We start from the raw sequence: 16,358 nt of genomic DNA, 5'->3' as shown, positions 1-16,358 counted from the left end.
AACTTTAACAGAACACTACTATACAACTTAAACTATTTTATAATGCATTGAGTTTTGAACCATTGATCTTGTATTGGGTCTTGACTATTTGACTTTTACTGTGCCTTGCTGACACAATTGTCTTTCATTCAGCTTTCCTTGTCCTCAGTTATAATCATTTGTACAGTATGGCTTCCTGTTGACCCAGTGTTGATCTTTGTTGGCATGGAATTTCTCCAGTGGAATGTTGAGACACTTCAAGTTCCATTTGTGCAGCAATGCCTCTGGACCAGTCAGCGCTGAACATACATGAAGACAAAAAAATCAAAATGAGTAATGTTTACTTGACATTACCTGACAGTCATGGACTGGTCCTGAAAGTAATATCTTCTCTCTTGGTAAGTTGTCCAAAATTGGGCCTCAGGGTTTTTTCTCAAGAGGAAGGAGATGGTCACCAGGACATTTTCAAAATCTGAAAGTTGTAAATTCACAGTTGAGTTAGATCTTGACGATCTGTTAAATTTTCCATACTAACCGGTCAGTCTGAACTCACCTTGAGGCTCATAGAAAATGTCTGATCCCAAGATGATGTCTAATGGAGGGAGGAGCAGAAGGTCTGGGGAGACTTCTCCCCAGCTAATACCCACCACAAGCACATTGGGCAGTTCATTCACTTCACAGGTGCGCCTACAGTTCTCCAGACACTGGAAGTTCTGCACTGTCTGACAAGATCACTTTGCTGCCACCACACCAGGTAAACTCACGCCAGCCCCAAGCTGTGAACAAACAGCAGTGCATGCTGATTCAATAGTTTGTTTTAGAATTAAGTTACACATTTACATGGTAAATAAGTGAATTGGAGTAGCCTGATTGTGAATTACAGTTTGGTTAAGTAAATTACCTCTAGCACTGTTTTGTGCATCAGCTCTTCCCTGTGTGTCCACACATATTGTGCTAATACCACTGCACAGGGCCATACATGCATCTCATATTGTGGATCAAGGACATATAGTACAGAGGGGAGAAACGACATGATTACAGTTCACGTGATGAATGTCAACTTCCATTGATTCAGAAAAGTCTGCCTGGCAGGATATATTCTGTACATCTCTCCAAGGAACTCGGCAGGCTTCAGGGCCAATGACCACAATGCAGTTGTAGGCGAACAATATTATTTACAGGAATATCGCTGGTTCCAAATGGCAAAAGTGTAGAGAAAGTGCGCAAAAACCTCAGGGATGGAAACATTCAGTGATTGCTTTGGGTCTTCGTATTCTTCGAATGTGAACGATTTCTGCACTATGTTGGACATCTCAGTTGCTCTGTTTTCCATTTACCATCCCAATTGTGAAAGTGAGAGTTAGTAAATCAATTGTGGTAAAACGTTACGTTTACTGTCATAAAACCCGTCTCTTCTAAAAACAGACACGCTTGCGACTGTCTGCTGGAGGACGGGAAAACGTAGAACGTATACAGCCAATGACATGTGCTAATCACTGGTGGGAAGGCGTATTTTACATTTTATCCAATCGGTTTTATGGCTCGCTAAAATATGTGACCAACGAGCTTCCTACGGCTCACTGGGTGGGCGGGTTTTAAATTGTAGGGACCCCGGGTTTGGTTGCAAGAGCATTGTTGTAGTTAGCCCCTTAGCTAATTTCATCCGAGCAGCTCCTCCTCGCTATTAAAAGTGCGCTTAGAACAACATTTTATTTTAAGGCCAACGTGTCGTGTTTCAGTAACACCAACAAAGTACTCGTATGGAGTTGCTTAACCGTTTAACTTTAACTAAAGACAAGCCACTCAACTAACGTTCGCTTCACTATAGTTACTAGCAAGTTAAGCTAGCAAATGTGTTTGTCTATGCAGCCCATTCTAGTTAGCTAGCTCAAGTGCCTAAATTCGCAGGAATGAACCATAAAAGTAAGAAAAGGATCAAAGAGGCGAAGCGGAGCGCCAGACCTGAGCTGAAGGACACTTCAGACTGGACGAAACATGATTATTGCGAGACTTTCGATGTGTCACACCGCTCAGTGAAGGTAAACTGTCGGTAGCAAGTTATCCATGCTAGGCTAGCCAGCCATGTTAGCTCTTTCAACACGTTTCACCTTACAAAACCAGTGCGGATGGTCACGTAGGCTGCTGCTGCACTTTCAGCGCGCAGCGATCTTCATTGGCGCAACTGTCAAATCGGTCAGGCTGGACTCAAACGCTGTGCCACATCCCATTCCGTTAATTATTGACCACATTGGTTTGACGGTGTATAGTTATTTGTTTGTGAAATAGTGACATTGTTACATTTGTATTTCATTGAGGCTTACATGTGATTATTAGCCTGTCACCACTAACAGGTAGCCAACCTACTGACCCATGTTCTCAGACCCAATAGACAACTGAAGGTATTTTGTCCACCTCGATCCATTGTTTATATTTTTAAGACGACTGTAATTGTATTATGCCTGTAGGAATTATTGCCCTTGTCCTCAGAGATAAACAGGAAAGCCCATACCTTTTCCATAGTGCGTCCTGATTAAAACACTGTTATATTGACACAATCACTACAACAATGTATGATTGATAATGCATTGATCTTAAAACCAACTTCATTGTTAACTGTATGTTTGAAATAAGCCCACTGGAGGGCATTTTCTTTGCTCCATGTGGGACACTGGGTTATTGCCAAGTGGTTCAGCAGGAGATTTGTTTTCACAAGAGTTAAGAAGGGCTGCTCTGGGTTGCTAAGAATACCCATGACACTCAAAGCTTAGGTAGTTTCAAGAGTTGTCCTAAATGTTAACAACTCATCTCAGCATTTTTGTTTAATTCCTTCTCTTTTGGGGTTGAGTTTCTGAACTTAACCTCAACCTGACAAGGTAGCCATGGTTAGAGCGTTGGACTAGTAACAAGTTGCAAGATTAACCCACTGTTGATAAGGCTTTAATTCTGCCCCTGAACCAGGCAGTTAACCCACTGTCATTGAAAATAAGAATTGACTTCCCTAGTTAAATATATGTAAAATAAATAAATAAAGTTGACTTTCAGATCCCATCATTCCATGTAAAAGCAGAACAAAAATGCCCATGACCCTTTGTATTCCCTTTGCCCCAGATCAAATGGTTTTCCTCCGAGTCTACTCCTTAATGTTCCAGTTGGTTGCATTGCATTCAAAAACAATTGATCTTTTATTGTGATGCAGTTTTGTAAAACACTCAACCTCAATCCGTGAGACCAATACTAGGCTAAATGACTGGGAAGCATTAAGTCAGAAATGACTAGTGTTCCATTTGAATTCAGTTCAAAGTTATTTATATTGGTAGAAAGGTTATTGATTAAAGTAGTCGTACATTCATGAAATGTAGCCCTCAACCCTCTCTCTTTCACCCACACAAACTGACATGACATATGCGTCTCACAGGACAATGTTGAGCGTGTGGACACCCTGCGTCTCAGCGCAGAGGAGTTCATCCAGCGCTTCGAGAGGCCCTACAAACCTGTGGTGCTGCTCAACTGTCAGGACACCTGGCCCGCCCGTGAGAAGTGGACCATGGAGCGCCTCAAACGTAAGTACCGCAACCAGAAGTTTAAGTGTGGTGAGGACAACGACGGTTACTCTGTGAAGATGAAGATGAAGTACTACGTGGAGTACCTGGAGTCCACACAGGACGACAGCCCACTCTATATTTTCGACAGCAGCTACGGCGAGCACGCCAAGCGCCGTAAGCTGCTGGAGGACTACCAGGTGCCAGTTTACTTTAGGGACGACCTCTTCCAGTTCGCCGGGGAGAAGCGTCGGCCTCCTTACAGGTAAGAGCTATTCTCAGTAACATTGTTAACTAAAATAGCTGCAATGTTATTGTATGTTCTGTGAAGTTGAAATGACTCTAGTAACACCTGTCCCTTTATTTTTCTGTCTTTTTTCTCAGATGGTTTGTAATGGGTCCTGCCCGCTCTGGCACTGGCATCCACATTGACCCGCTGGGTACGAGTGCCTGGAATGCCCTGGTGCAGGGGCACAAGCGCTGGTGCTTGTTCCCCACCCACACGCCCCGGGAGCTGATCAAGGTGACCCGGGATGACGGGGGCAACCAGCAGGACGAGGCCATCACCTGGTTTAACGTGGTGTACCCACGCACCCAGCAGCCAACCTGGCCTGCTGAGTTCAGACCCCTGGAGATTCTGCAGGGACCAGGGGAGACCGTGTTTGTTCCCTGGTCAGTGGGCTACCGCTGCCATTTTATAGACATGTCTGGTCTGTCTTTCACTTAGAATACTGTTTGACTGGAGAGATAGAAGTAGTTTTAATCTTCAGCGATTTTGAATAATTTGTCAAGATCTGAAAAGGCCAGGGTTCAGTTAGTTAGGAAATATATTATATAAAAGTAGGGCAGAACATACAATGAGTATGAAAGGTCTTTGATGAGAAGTGATATACCAATGTTATCTGCTGTGAATACATAAATTATAGCTGTGTTTATATGTACATATATGCATATATACAGTACCACTAAAGTTTGGACACACCTACTCATTCAAGGGTTTTTCTTTATTTTAACTATTCTCTACATTGTATATTAACAGTGAATACATCAAAACTATGACATAACACATATGGAATCATGTAGTAACCAAATAAGTGTTAAACAAATGAAAATATATTTTATATTAGCCACCCTTTGCCTTGATGACAGCTTTGCACACTCTTGGCATTCTCTCAACCAGCTTCATGAGGTAGTCACCTGGAATGTATTTCAATTAACAGGTATGCTTGTTAAACATTCATTTCTGGAATTTCTTTCCTTAATGTGTTTGAGCCAATCAGTTGTGTTGTGACAAGGTAGGGGTGGTATACTGAAGATAGCCTAAAATAGTAATAATAAAAACCCTTGGATGAGTAGATGTCCAAACTTTTGACTGGTACTGTATATATGTGTGTGTGTATGCCATACACTCACCAGCCAGTTTATTAGATACACCCATCTAGTACCGGGTTGGACCCCCCCTTTGCCTCCAGAACAGCCTGAATTCTTTGGAGCATGGATTCTACAAAATGCCAGAACATTTGTTGCTCAATTGATATCAAGGGACCCTAACGTGTGGCAGGAAAACATTCTCCACACCAATACACCACTGCCACCAGCCTGTACCAGGCAGGATGGGTCAATGGACTCATGCTGTTTACACCAAATCCTGATTCTGCCATCAGCATGATGCAACAGGAACTGGGATTCGTAGGACCAGGCAATGATTTTCCACTTTCCAATTGTCCAGTGTTGGTGATCGCGTGCCCACTGCAGCAGCGTCTTGTTTTTAGCTGATAGAAGTGGAACCCTCTATGGTCGTCTGCTGCAATAGCCCATCCGTGACAAGGACCGACAAGTTGTGTATTCTGAGATGCCGTTCACCCCACTGTTGTACTGCGCCATTATTTGTCTGTTTGTGGCCAGCCTGTTGGCTTACATGATTCTTGACATTCTCCCTCGACCTCTCATTCATGGGAGAGGTCACAGGACTGCTGCTGACTGGATATTTTTGTTTGTCGCACCATTCTCTATAAACCCTAGACACTGTCGTGCGTGAAAAGCCCAGGAGGGTGGCAGTTTCTGAGATACTGGAACTGATGTGCCTGGTACCAATGATCATACCAAACTCAGTCGCTTAGGTCACTCATTTTACCCATTCTAATGTTTAATTGAGCAGTAACTTGATGCTTCTCTGCATGCTTTATATAGTAAGCCACAGCCACATGACTCACTCTGTAGGAGCGATCCATTTTGTATGTAATAAACTGTCCGGTGATATGTAATGTGTGTATTCACAGCTTTTCACTTTCACTATGTAGCTGGGCTATCCTAGCTATCCCGTTTCTGCTAGCTCTCTCCATTAATATCAACAAGAAGTGTAGCCACCACCTTGTTTACAACCACACTTATTGTGGGGCTCAGTGATTGACATGGTTGCAGAGGTTAATCCAGTGTTACTGACCTACCCTAATACCCTGCACCCTCCTGCGTTAACTGACTGATAAGATGGGATTAAACTCTGTTTCCTTTGGATCTGGTCCAGATCTTGAACTTTTCCTGTTTACTCAAGTTGGAGACCAGAGTATTAGGTCCTGATGGCTGAGAGAGTGTATGTGAGGGAGTGTATTTGTTTCAAGAGCAGAACCCTGTTGGACAGGCTGTTCTGTCTCCTCTGAAGATGTCCATCCATACCTTACTATTTCTGTCTATCCACCCACCTCTTCCTCCACTCCATAAAGGTCTTGTAAACTAATAACTAAGATTTTCATCAAAATGTCCCCGGACAGAGTATGTTTTCTGCCATGTTAGAAGGTCAGATGTACAAAAATACACCATGGACATTCTGTGTTTTCATTCTGTGGTTTGGTGATCCGAAACCTAATCCTGGTCATCTCTGTTGCTTGTTCTCTAGGAGGCTGGTGGCATGTGGTTCTCAACATTGACACCACCATCGCTATCACTCAGAACTTTGCCAGCACCACCAACTTCCCCATCGTGTGGCATAAAACTGTGCGGGGCCGGCCCAAACTATCAAGGAAGTGGTATCGGTAAGCACTCCTAACAGAACCCCACAGCTGTAGGAACACCTCGTGAAAGAAGAAACTTTAAAATATTTTGACTGTCGGTAGGCTGTGTAATATGAGGAACAATTCTGCACACACTGAGTTTTGCGTCACTGTTTATTTGGACCAATTACAATTTAGCAGGGTTGAACTTTCACCTGGCATCTTTAGAGTTTTCGGATGGGAAGGGGTTAGTTTGGCCCATAGATGACCGAGATGATTACAGAGGGGATGTGAACCTCTAGAACCCCCAAACTCGTTTTTTCATTGTTTCCCTCTAATCAGGGACTGATTTAGACCTGGGACACCAGATGATTACAATTAATTATCAGGTAGAACAGAAAACCAGCAGGCTCCGGACCTCACAGGGTAAGAGTTGAATACATCTGGTCTATAGGATCTGCCCTGGTTCTGTCAATCGCACCAGGCCAAACATTTCAAGACCACCCCTCCCATCAAATCCAGTAGCTGGTCAGAGGGCAACATTCATGTAAGATTTGGTTCTGGGCTTCCAAACTTATGGGAACCAATAAAAAGTGTGTTGGCAGGTTCTGTAAATAATGGGTCATGCCTGCTGTGGCACTGGCATCCACATGGAACCTCTGGGTACGAGTGCCTGGGATGTGTTGGTGCAAAGGCACACGTGCTGATGCTTCTTCCCGACCCACGAGACCGGGAGCAGCGAGGACCAAAAGCCCCAGTCCATACATTGGGCAACATTTTCGGGGTCCAAAGGGGCACTGCAAACTCATTTATAATCTGGCAGCGTAATTTAATTTGTAACTTCAACAATGTGTGTTCTATTGTGATTATTTAACTAGAGTTTGATATCCAAGCAATACATAAATAGTCACCTTCTTATAATGGACCTTGCTGAAGAGATGTTTCAAATGAAATCATACTGCCAGATTGAGGTTTATAGTAGTTTTTGCAAAAATGTTACCCATAGCTACCTTTGTAGGTACCTCAATGGGAAAATACATTGTAGAAGAATGGCCTCGGATATTCCTTTGCATGGTCTTTCATGATAATGCTCTAATATATTTGCACCCAGATCCACAAACTTCCACAAGGAGGGTATTTATTTTCATGCATAAAATCTCTCTTAGAATCCTGAAGCAGGAGAGGCCAGACATGGCTACCCTGGCAGACAAAGTGGACCTCCAGGAATCGACTGGCATCGCCTCGGACAGCTCCAGTGACTCTTCCTCCTCTTCTTCCTCCAGCTCCTCTGACTCAGACTCAGAGGTACATCCTGTTCCCTCAAAAAACACACACACACAGTGTGACATTCACACATGAATATACAGTAGCCTCCAACTCTAGGGACCCCTGAGCTGGGTGTAAGATAGAGGGCAGCAGGCACCTGTTCACATGCGGGCAGATGTCACGGGGTCTGCCACACATGTGCATGTGAAACGGCCACACATACTGTTTAGCGCACACACGTCCCTCACTCTGAAATGCTGTAATGCAAATGTCCTGTCTTTCTCACTACTGCATGCAGGCAACAACATGCCTTGATGTTACATTTAGAAGTCTAGATGGAAGAAATTACAAGTTACTATTGTTCCCTCTAAGTTGTCCTGCTGGATCACAGAAACGTGGCCACGGGTCTTGGGTTTCTGGAACTGGGGGAACTGGTGTTGAATAGCTTGGTGGACAGCATGCCCCTCCAGTTACATATACATCCATATCGGGTTGAGCTGTTGGGTGGAGGTTGGGGTTTACCCTTGTGTAATGGTCTTGGTAGGCCCTGCCTTCCCCCTGGAGAGAATATTCTGTTCTACTGGTTGAATAAGAACACTATTGTCATCAGATGATTGTCTGTATATATTAAATTGGTAATGGGTGTTTGTGAGTAGACAGTGTGTATGAGGGACAGTGACAACAAGTCCCCCCCTATTATGTAAATGGAATGTAATAGACATGTAGTATGTTCTATGGAGAGATGTATCCAAGACCTTCCCCACCTCTCTGGTTTGCCCCTCTCCCCTACAGGCTGAGTCAGGCTCGGAGGCGGACGCCATGTCTCACAGGCGGAAGAAGAGGAAGACGTGCAGTATGATATCCAATGGAGACAGCAGCACCAAGGATGACTGTGTCAGCAAAGAGCGCAGCTCCTCCCGGTGACCCCCTCGCTCCGCCCAGCCTCGCCAAAAGGCCACACCCAGGGGAACTTTTGCATGAAGAGCAGCCAATTTGTTTGTTTTCATTTGTGTGTCTCCAAAGGAGAGTCTGGTGGCCCTCTGTCAGTCTGTTGGATAGATAAGAGAGTCAGCCTAACCCTAGGCTGTGATAAAGGAGATTCCCCCTGAGGCGTGGACCTGCTGGAGGTTTATCTGCCACCGCTCAGCTTCTAGTCAAATGTTAATCTATATTGCTGTTGCTTGTGGGGTGTGGGAAGAGCAGTATTTCAGTGCAAGGGAGGGGTGTTGACCTTTGGAGAGAGGTGGGCTGTTGCCTTGTACATCAGGTACTGGGTCTGAGGCAGGGAGACTATCAGGCTGGCCTGTCTCCTCTACAGTGCCATGGTCTTATGTTGCTCAGTGGGGAAAAGTTTTCTATTCACAGTGAGATGATGGATGGATGGATGGATGGATAGGTGTGCTTTGGATTGACTTCACTTTACAGTATATGGGATGCCAGTTGAGTTTTATCATGGCAGAGTTGACCATCTTTAGATATTAAAGGGTACTGTGAGTTTTGTAAGTTGATACTGAATGACAGGGTAAGGGTGGAGGGAGATGCTGCCTTCTTAGACTGCAAAAAAGCCACTGATTTTATATTTTTTATTTAACATTTTTGCTTTCATCCTCTGGGCTTCTTTTGCTAGTAACAGTTGAACTGATATGCATATGTCCTGCAATCAAAACAGTTAATTCAGTTTCAGTTAATTAAATTAAATGGTTAGCAAATGAACAGTCCACAATCCAGTCAAGACCATTTAACAGATATAAAAAGCAATGAAAATATTGCATAGTGGCATTTCTCTTTCATATCATATTTATCTGCTGTTGACATCTGTAGTGCAGACTAATGCACACACGTGTCTAGTGAAACAACAGCTTTTTCAAGATTTAGCCCAAGTCATCCAGCAACAACTGTAAAGGCCAAGGGATCCCCACCTGACTTAGCCGGTTCAGATTGACATTCAAAAGCTTGACCTTTTAGGAGGAAATTGCTTATACTACACTCCCTTAGCTCCAGGTTGGGTAAGATGAATCACTCTCAGGTGCCACAAATGAATGTTGGGCTATCAACAACAAAATTCCACCCAAGAAACAACAACAATATTGCCTGGTTATGTCATGTTTCTATGACTTTAATTATTATTATATATATTTTTTTAACCTTTATTTAGCTAGTTAAATCAGTTAAAAACAAATGATTATTTACAATGCCAGCCTACCCTGGCCAAACCTGGACGATGCTGGGCCAATTGTTCTCCGCCCTATGGGCCTCCCAATCATGGCCAGATGTGATACAGCCTGGATATGAATCAGGGACTGTAGTGATGCCTCTTGCACTGAGATGCAGTGCCTTAGACCGCTGCACCACTTGGGATTAATTTAATTACATATGGGTAACTCACACAATTTTCAAATGGTATGATAACAATTGTTATTGTTTCTCGTGTAAAAGTGTGCCCTTTGCTGCTATATTAATTAACATTTTAAGATGAATGAAATCAAACTATTCAATTTATTTGACATTACACAGCTATACTGTACATCAGGGGTGTCCATTTTTGAAAAAATTATTCCGATCTCAAATGACATGCCTAAAACCAAATCGAAACTAGAAATTATAGTGGACATCATTTATAGTCTCTAAACTCTGTCCAGCTTGTTAACAGTCATCGAAATGAAAGCTAGACAGTCGGGGAGCATAGAAAATTTGATGGATAGAGAACTATTTTTTGCCAATTTTGACAGCAAGGAATATAACCAATAGAAGTGGACCTCAGTGAAGACAGAATGTGGCCCTTTGTGGCAAAATGAGTGTAACACACCTGTTGTAGATATGCTGGTTTCCCAGACCCAGATCATGCCTATTCCTGGTCCAAAAAGCACTTTCAGAGAAGTCTCTATCACAGATGCCTTTTAGTCCAAGATTAGAATGAACCTCTTTCCACAAAAGGAGCCCTAGGTGTTTGATCTTGTGTTCTCATTCTGAGACCCCATTTTATATTCTCCATCACATACAGAAGGGGGCACCAATGCCAGAGTTCTCACACTAGCTTGGCACTAGTGTGTGGGGGTTACAGTACAGAAGATACAGTTGTGTTGAAAGTAGAAATGAGGGCTGGCACAGGGAAAAGTTTAAACATATTGTAGGCCTTGTAGTTGCACATCTTGATCTTATTTCTCTGTGTAGTACAGCTAAGGGAGTTTGAAATGTTGCAAATACATTTTATGTGAGGGGATAGGTAGATATTTTGGACAGGCTAAATTCATGGTTCTTTCCAAGTGGCTTCTAGGTTATGTGGCATATGCTGCTCTACAATGATTCAACTGCTTTGTATTTCGTTAGTGTAAATTCAAACAAAAGCAACTAGCTAATACATTTGTTATTCAGTAAATACAAGTTAATGGTTTGAATGCAGATTCTGCGTGTATAACTTTGTTCTGTGGGGTTAACATGGAGTCAAGTGAATACTGTTTTTTTGTGCTTTAAAAATGTGGCTTTGTCATCTAAAATGATTGAAAGTACTTTGAAATATGTGAATTGCTGTATGTCTGTGCAGTAGGTGTTTTCCACTGTCTTTAGACAAAAGTGCCTATAAGCACCAATTAATACTGTCATTGGCCTGCAGATGAGAGGTTGTGTTGCTACTTGTGGTCAATGCGTCTGGTGTTTGCGCTGTTTTTAACCCATTAGGTGCTCACCTCATGTCAAGCATTTAGCACTATTACGATCCCTGGGGTCGGTCACATAGTGCCTTGGATCCGATGGGGGAATGGTGTGAACCAGGAGCCTATGTGGGTACATCTCAGTGGTCTAATGTGGCTTCCTCTGGTCAACCTCTTCCCTTCAGCCGCACTGATCCAAATCTACAGGACTGGAAAAAGGAAGCCCTCTATTAGGGTTCCGTCAAATTGCTTTCACCTATCCCTGTCGGTCCAGATCAGGGCTTTCACCTATCCTGTCTGGCCAGATCAGGGCTTTCACCTATCCTGTCTGTCCAGATCAGGGCTTTCACCTATCCTGTCTGTCCAGATCAGGGCTTTCACCTATCCTGTCTGGTCCAGATCAGGGCTTTCACCTATCCCGTCTGGTCCAGATCAGGGCTTTCGCCTATCCCGTCGGTCCAGATCAGGGCTTTCGCCTATCCCGTCGGTCCAGATCAGGGCTTCCGCCTATCCCGTCTGGCCAGATCAGGGCTTTCGCCTATCCTGTCTGTCCAGATCAGGGCTTTCGCCTATCCCTGTCGGTCCAGATCAGGGGTTTCGCCTATCCTGTCGGTCCAGATCAGGGCAGATAAAGGAGAATGATGAGAAGAAGCCATTTTAAGATATTTAGATGTACACCCAGACATACCTTGACGCTAACCAGATCAAAGTTAATAAATTATTGATGGGTTAATAAATTCTTTTTTCAAGCAGCAACGTGTTAGTATGTTTCATTCTACATATCCATAGTTTCATCCCAATTTATCAGAATCCCTTTACAGATTGTTTATAGATTTCAACTAAATCAATAAATTGTTCAACTAACAATCCAAAACCATTGGCCTGTAGCCCTTACCTTAACCCCATATCAGTGGTGTTGCAGTTGTTAGTTTAATAGTTTTAGTATCTGTAAGATGACAACTGGTACATGTGATGGTAGTTGCCAAAGCAAACTCTAGTGAATCATAAATACTGAGGAAGCAGTATGTCACTAGTATGGCTGGCTGGAATCTGCCTGTGATAGTGTCAAATTGGGCAGGGCATTTGGCAATGGGATATTCAGTGATCTGAGTACACAAACAGTTTGTTTTCATGGACATTGTGAACATCATAAGGGTAATACAGTGCCTTCGGAAAGTATTCACACCCCTTGACTTTTTCCACATTGTGTTGTGTTACAGCCTGAATTTAAAATGGATTACATTTACATGTGTTTGTGACTGGCCTACACACAATACCCTGTAATGTCAAAGTGGAATTATGTTTTCAAAATCTCTACAAATTAATTTAAAAAAATGGAAAACTGAAATGTCTTGTCAATAAATATTCAGCCCCTTTTATTATGGCAACCCTTCATAAGTTCAGGAGGAAAATAGTGACTACCTAATTTCTGTAACCTACACAGATTCAAGACCCGGGAGGTTTTCCAATGCATTGCAAAGGACACGTATTGGTAGGTTGGGAAAAATTATTTAAATTTTTTTTAAAGAACTGACATTGAAAATCGCTTTGAGCATGGTGAAGTTATTAATTACACTTTGGATGATGTATTAATAAACCCAGTCAATACAAATATACTGTGCAGGCGTCCTTCCTAATTGAGTTGCCGGAGAAGAAGGAAACCGCTCAGGTATTTTGCCATGAGGCCAATGGTGACTTTAAAACCCCCTAGAGTCTATTGACACACCGGTGTGTCAATCTAAGTAACATAATACAAAAATCCTTATCCAAATCTGTTCGGTTAAGCTAGAGATATGTTTTTTGCATGGGCTGCGTCTCAGTCCACTGCATCCGCCTATGTGGCCTTTCCACATCTGCGGTTGAAAGTGTTAGAGCTACAGCTCAGTTCATCAGACCAGAAAACGTCTGTAGCATCTGAATGGTTTGGCCTACAACCAATGTTCCCTCTAATTGTTTTCGGCACTGAGCAAATTTCAGGTCTGCTGAGTACAAACTTGAACATTGTGAAAGTTCTGTGTAAACTTCCGGTGCGCGTTTACTGTGAACACTGAGTCTGTACCCACTGTAAGGTGGAAAATACAGTAGGCCTACCAAAGTGGCCTATCATAATGTAGGCCTACCAGAGTGGCCTATCATCAGAAACAATGGAGAAAATGCATTCCTTAACATTTGAACATGGAAATAGCTATCATTCAGGCTACAGTAGCAGCCAATGTGTGGTGTTCATTGTAGGCCTATATTCCATGAGACTTGGAAAAAAACATGCAGGGCTTGACATGAATTTATTTAATGTCCTTCAGACAAGGAGGTGACTGAAAATGTTGTGTTTGATGCAAGGAACCACTTTACAAAATAAAATGCATTATTATTCCCATACTGTTATTACAGAGAACCAGTCAAATTATGCTACCCTCTGCCTTTTGGGTACTTAGTTTATTCAAGCCTGTCTGAAAATACAACACTGCCCCTTTAAGACAAGAAAAAAGCTATTTACTTGACTCGCTTTTCATAGATGATTAGAAATGCACATGTGTTGTGTTCTTGTAGGAAGCAATTGAAAATTGAAAATCATCTATAACTGGGCTAATAACTCACTATCAAAGGGTATGAACAAATGTGCACACGTGGCTACATGTAGCTTTTACACCTGCATTGTTTTCTGTTTGGGGTTTTAGGCTGGGTTTCTGTACAGCACTTTGAGATATCAGCTGATGTACGAAGGGCTATATAAATAAATTTGATTTGATTTGATTTGAAAACAAGCACATCTACTCATGATCACTCATGTGAATTATTTCTGCCACCCACATACAGGAAAACGGATCCAAATTAACATTATTACGTACTCCATCACTCATGTTATCTACTTGATTAAATGTCCATGTGGGTTGTGTTATGTAGGTAAAACCTCTCGTTCTCTCAAACAGAATCAGTGAACATAAGTTCAATCATTAGAAACGACATGGACGAGACAGCCTACAGGGAGGAGGTGAGGGCTCTCGGAGTGATGTCAGGAGAATAACCTCAGACTCAACATCAACAAAACAAAGGAGATGATCGTGGACTTCAGGAAACAGAGGGAGCACCCCCCTATCCACATCGATGGGACAGCAGTGGACAAGGTGGAAAGTTTTAAGTTCCTCGGCGTACATATCACTGACAGACTGAAATCGTCCACCCATACAGATAGTGTTGTGAAGAAGGCGCGACAGCGCCTCTTCAACCTCAGGAGGCTGAAGAAATTTGGCTTGTCACCTAAAACCCTCACAAACTTTTACAGATGCACAATTGAGAGCATCCTTTCGGGCTGTATCACCACCTGGTTCAGCAACTGCACTACCCACCACCACAGGGCTCTCCAGAGGGTGATACGGTCTGCACAACCCATCACTGGGGGAGGTGGATATGAATAATACTCTGAGCAAAAGAGAATGTTTTGGGATTTTCACCCTCCAGAAATGATTCCTGAAAGGTCTTAATGGTGAAATGACCATGCATGTTATGTTGTAAATGTGAACATGAATTAATGCCATCACTTCAGATTACTCTGACATTTTTTCTTGCATTGTACCAAATGATTTATGAAAACTTACTTGTCCTCATTGTGGTTTTATAGGCTTGTATAATATGTTTTATGTACAGACTTTATTAGAATAATTATGAAATGCACATTGTTATATTTTGTAACACTTGCTTATTTTCCCTCGACTCCAACCCCATTTTATGCATTGGACCGATGTGGATGGAGCAATGTCTACATAAGGGTACAAATTGTAAACACTCACAAAAGCTCTGATGAAGGCCTTGAGGCCGATACGTAAAGCTTAATTAATAAAGAGCAGTGATACTAGCAAGAGCGGTGTGCAGGTTTCTTCTTTTTTCTCACCTATCAGCTGGTTCATTCCTACAATGTGGTGACTTTTGAATCTCATAACTTTTGAAAGAAAAAATTAAATGCAAGTATTCTATCAGAAAAGGGAAATATTTGACTTTTCGAAAAAACATATTGGTCAAACTCAGGCACATGTAAGGTGCATAATCCTAACAGGGTGGGAATTTGGAGCCTAAATTAGCCATAGCTCTTTGAGTGAGAAAGATTGAGCTAGCATAATGGTGACCACTTGAACAGGATTTTAACTTCTCTATCACACATTTTTTAACATTTAGAAATGTTGCTAAATTTCTCTGTAATTTAGCCCAACAGGGTGAAAATGTATGAGTGGGACATACAGACTAACATGAAATGTGGAAAAATATATAAAACTGAGTGTTTATATTTATTTAGCTTTGCACCATTGTTTTCCCACCAAAGACATGATGACACTTCCTGAATGTGGTGTCATTGTATGTAGTTTTTTTTTCTTAAATGGAGATTTACAACAAATTAACAGGGTGGAAGGTAATATCAGGGACACAGAGAAAATATAAAATAATAAATACAATAATCATGAAGAAAACTTTATTGATAAGAGAGAATATAACTAGGACTATAAAATAATGGAAGAAAGATTGTAAATATGTTATGGCTTATACTGTATTTTTCGTGGAACTTGATGAATAACACCTGGGGTCATGGCAAAAACGCTTACCTCCACTGAAACAAAGTGTTCAAAATGCATAAAATTCCCTTTAAATATCCATATTTTTGTGTTTTTAAGGTAAAGGACACCTGACCTTATATTTAAAGCCTTGTGGAATCCACATTTTAAACTAAATAACAAGTATTATTTCCTAGGGACAGAAAAGGAAGGTACTGCAATGTAGGAATGACCCAGCTAATACAATCATATGAAAATTGCTGTTCAAAACAACTGGAAACTCGGAACTCTTCGACTTCATTGAGTTCAAGACAACTGGGAAAAAACGAGCGCCGCCTGAGAAAAATTGTTTTCCAGGTTCCAAGTTCTCTTGAAACCACCATTATAGCAAGCTGCTGCACG

At 42.1% G+C, this 16,358-nt stretch overlaps 2 protein-coding genes and 2 long non-coding RNA genes across 4 annotated transcripts; 2 read left to right on the top strand and 2 right to left on the bottom strand.

Moving 5' to 3' along the window:
* Positions 1-207: 207 nt before the first annotated feature.
* mettl23 (methyltransferase 23, arginine) lies at positions 208-1,147 on the bottom strand. Its single transcript, XM_065006643.1, is given in 5 exon segments — positions 208-451; positions 533-684; positions 686-716; positions 719-755; positions 881-1,147. Coding segments are annotated over 5 exon segments (474 nt in total). The 5' UTR covers positions 1,013-1,147; the 3' UTR covers positions 208-329.
* Positions 1,148-1,574: 427 nt separating this feature from the next.
* Positions 1,575-9,480, top strand: jmjd6 (jumonji domain containing 6, arginine demethylase and lysine hydroxylase). Its single transcript, XM_065006644.1, has 6 exons — positions 1,575-2,018; positions 3,395-3,783; positions 3,903-4,198; positions 6,412-6,547; positions 7,672-7,810; positions 8,564-9,480. Exons 1-6 carry the CDS (start codon positions 1,890-1,892, stop codon positions 8,693-8,695), a joined length of 1,221 nt encoding a protein of 406 aa, XP_064862716.1. The 5' UTR covers positions 1,575-1,889; the 3' UTR covers positions 8,696-9,480.
* Positions 9,481-10,322: 842 nt separating this feature from the next.
* Positions 10,323-11,812, bottom strand: LOC135563630 (uncharacterized). Its single transcript, XR_010460415.1, has 2 exons — positions 11,738-11,812; positions 10,323-11,674 (listed from the first exon to the last, which is right to left on the bottom strand). It is a non-coding gene; the product is annotated as an uncharacterized LOC135563630 (long non-coding RNA).
* A 1,016-nt stretch (positions 11,813-12,828) lies between these two features.
* Positions 12,829-15,272, top strand: LOC135563629 (uncharacterized). The gene is made up of 2 exons (XR_010460414.1): positions 12,829-12,910; positions 14,346-15,272. It is a non-coding gene; the product is annotated as an uncharacterized LOC135563629 (long non-coding RNA).
* The last annotated feature ends 1,086 nt before the right edge of the window (positions 15,273-16,358 follow it).

This window comes from Oncorhynchus nerka, linkage group LG21, assembly GCF_034236695.1.
Source record: "Oncorhynchus nerka isolate Pitt River linkage group LG21, Oner_Uvic_2.0, whole genome shotgun sequence".
Classification (NCBI taxonomy): domain Eukaryota; kingdom Metazoa; phylum Chordata; class Actinopteri; order Salmoniformes; family Salmonidae; genus Oncorhynchus; species Oncorhynchus nerka.
Note: the sequence above shows the minus strand (reverse complement) of the source record. Positions and strands in the feature narration are given on the sequence as shown.

Excerpts from the sequence above, each read along its gene's own strand:
- jmjd6 (XM_065006644.1), top strand. The coding sequence starts at position 1,890 with ATGAACCATAAAAGTAAGAAAAGGATCAAAGAGGCGAAGCGGAGCGCC. Across the intron at positions 2,019-3,394 it reads TGTCACACCGCTCAGTGAAG|GACAATGTTGAGCGTGTGGA; the intron begins GTAAACTGTCGG and ends TGCGTCTCACAG. Across the intron at positions 3,784-3,902 it reads AAGCGTCGGCCTCCTTACAG|ATGGTTTGTAATGGGTCCTG; the intron begins GTAAGAGCTATT and ends CTTTTTTCTCAG.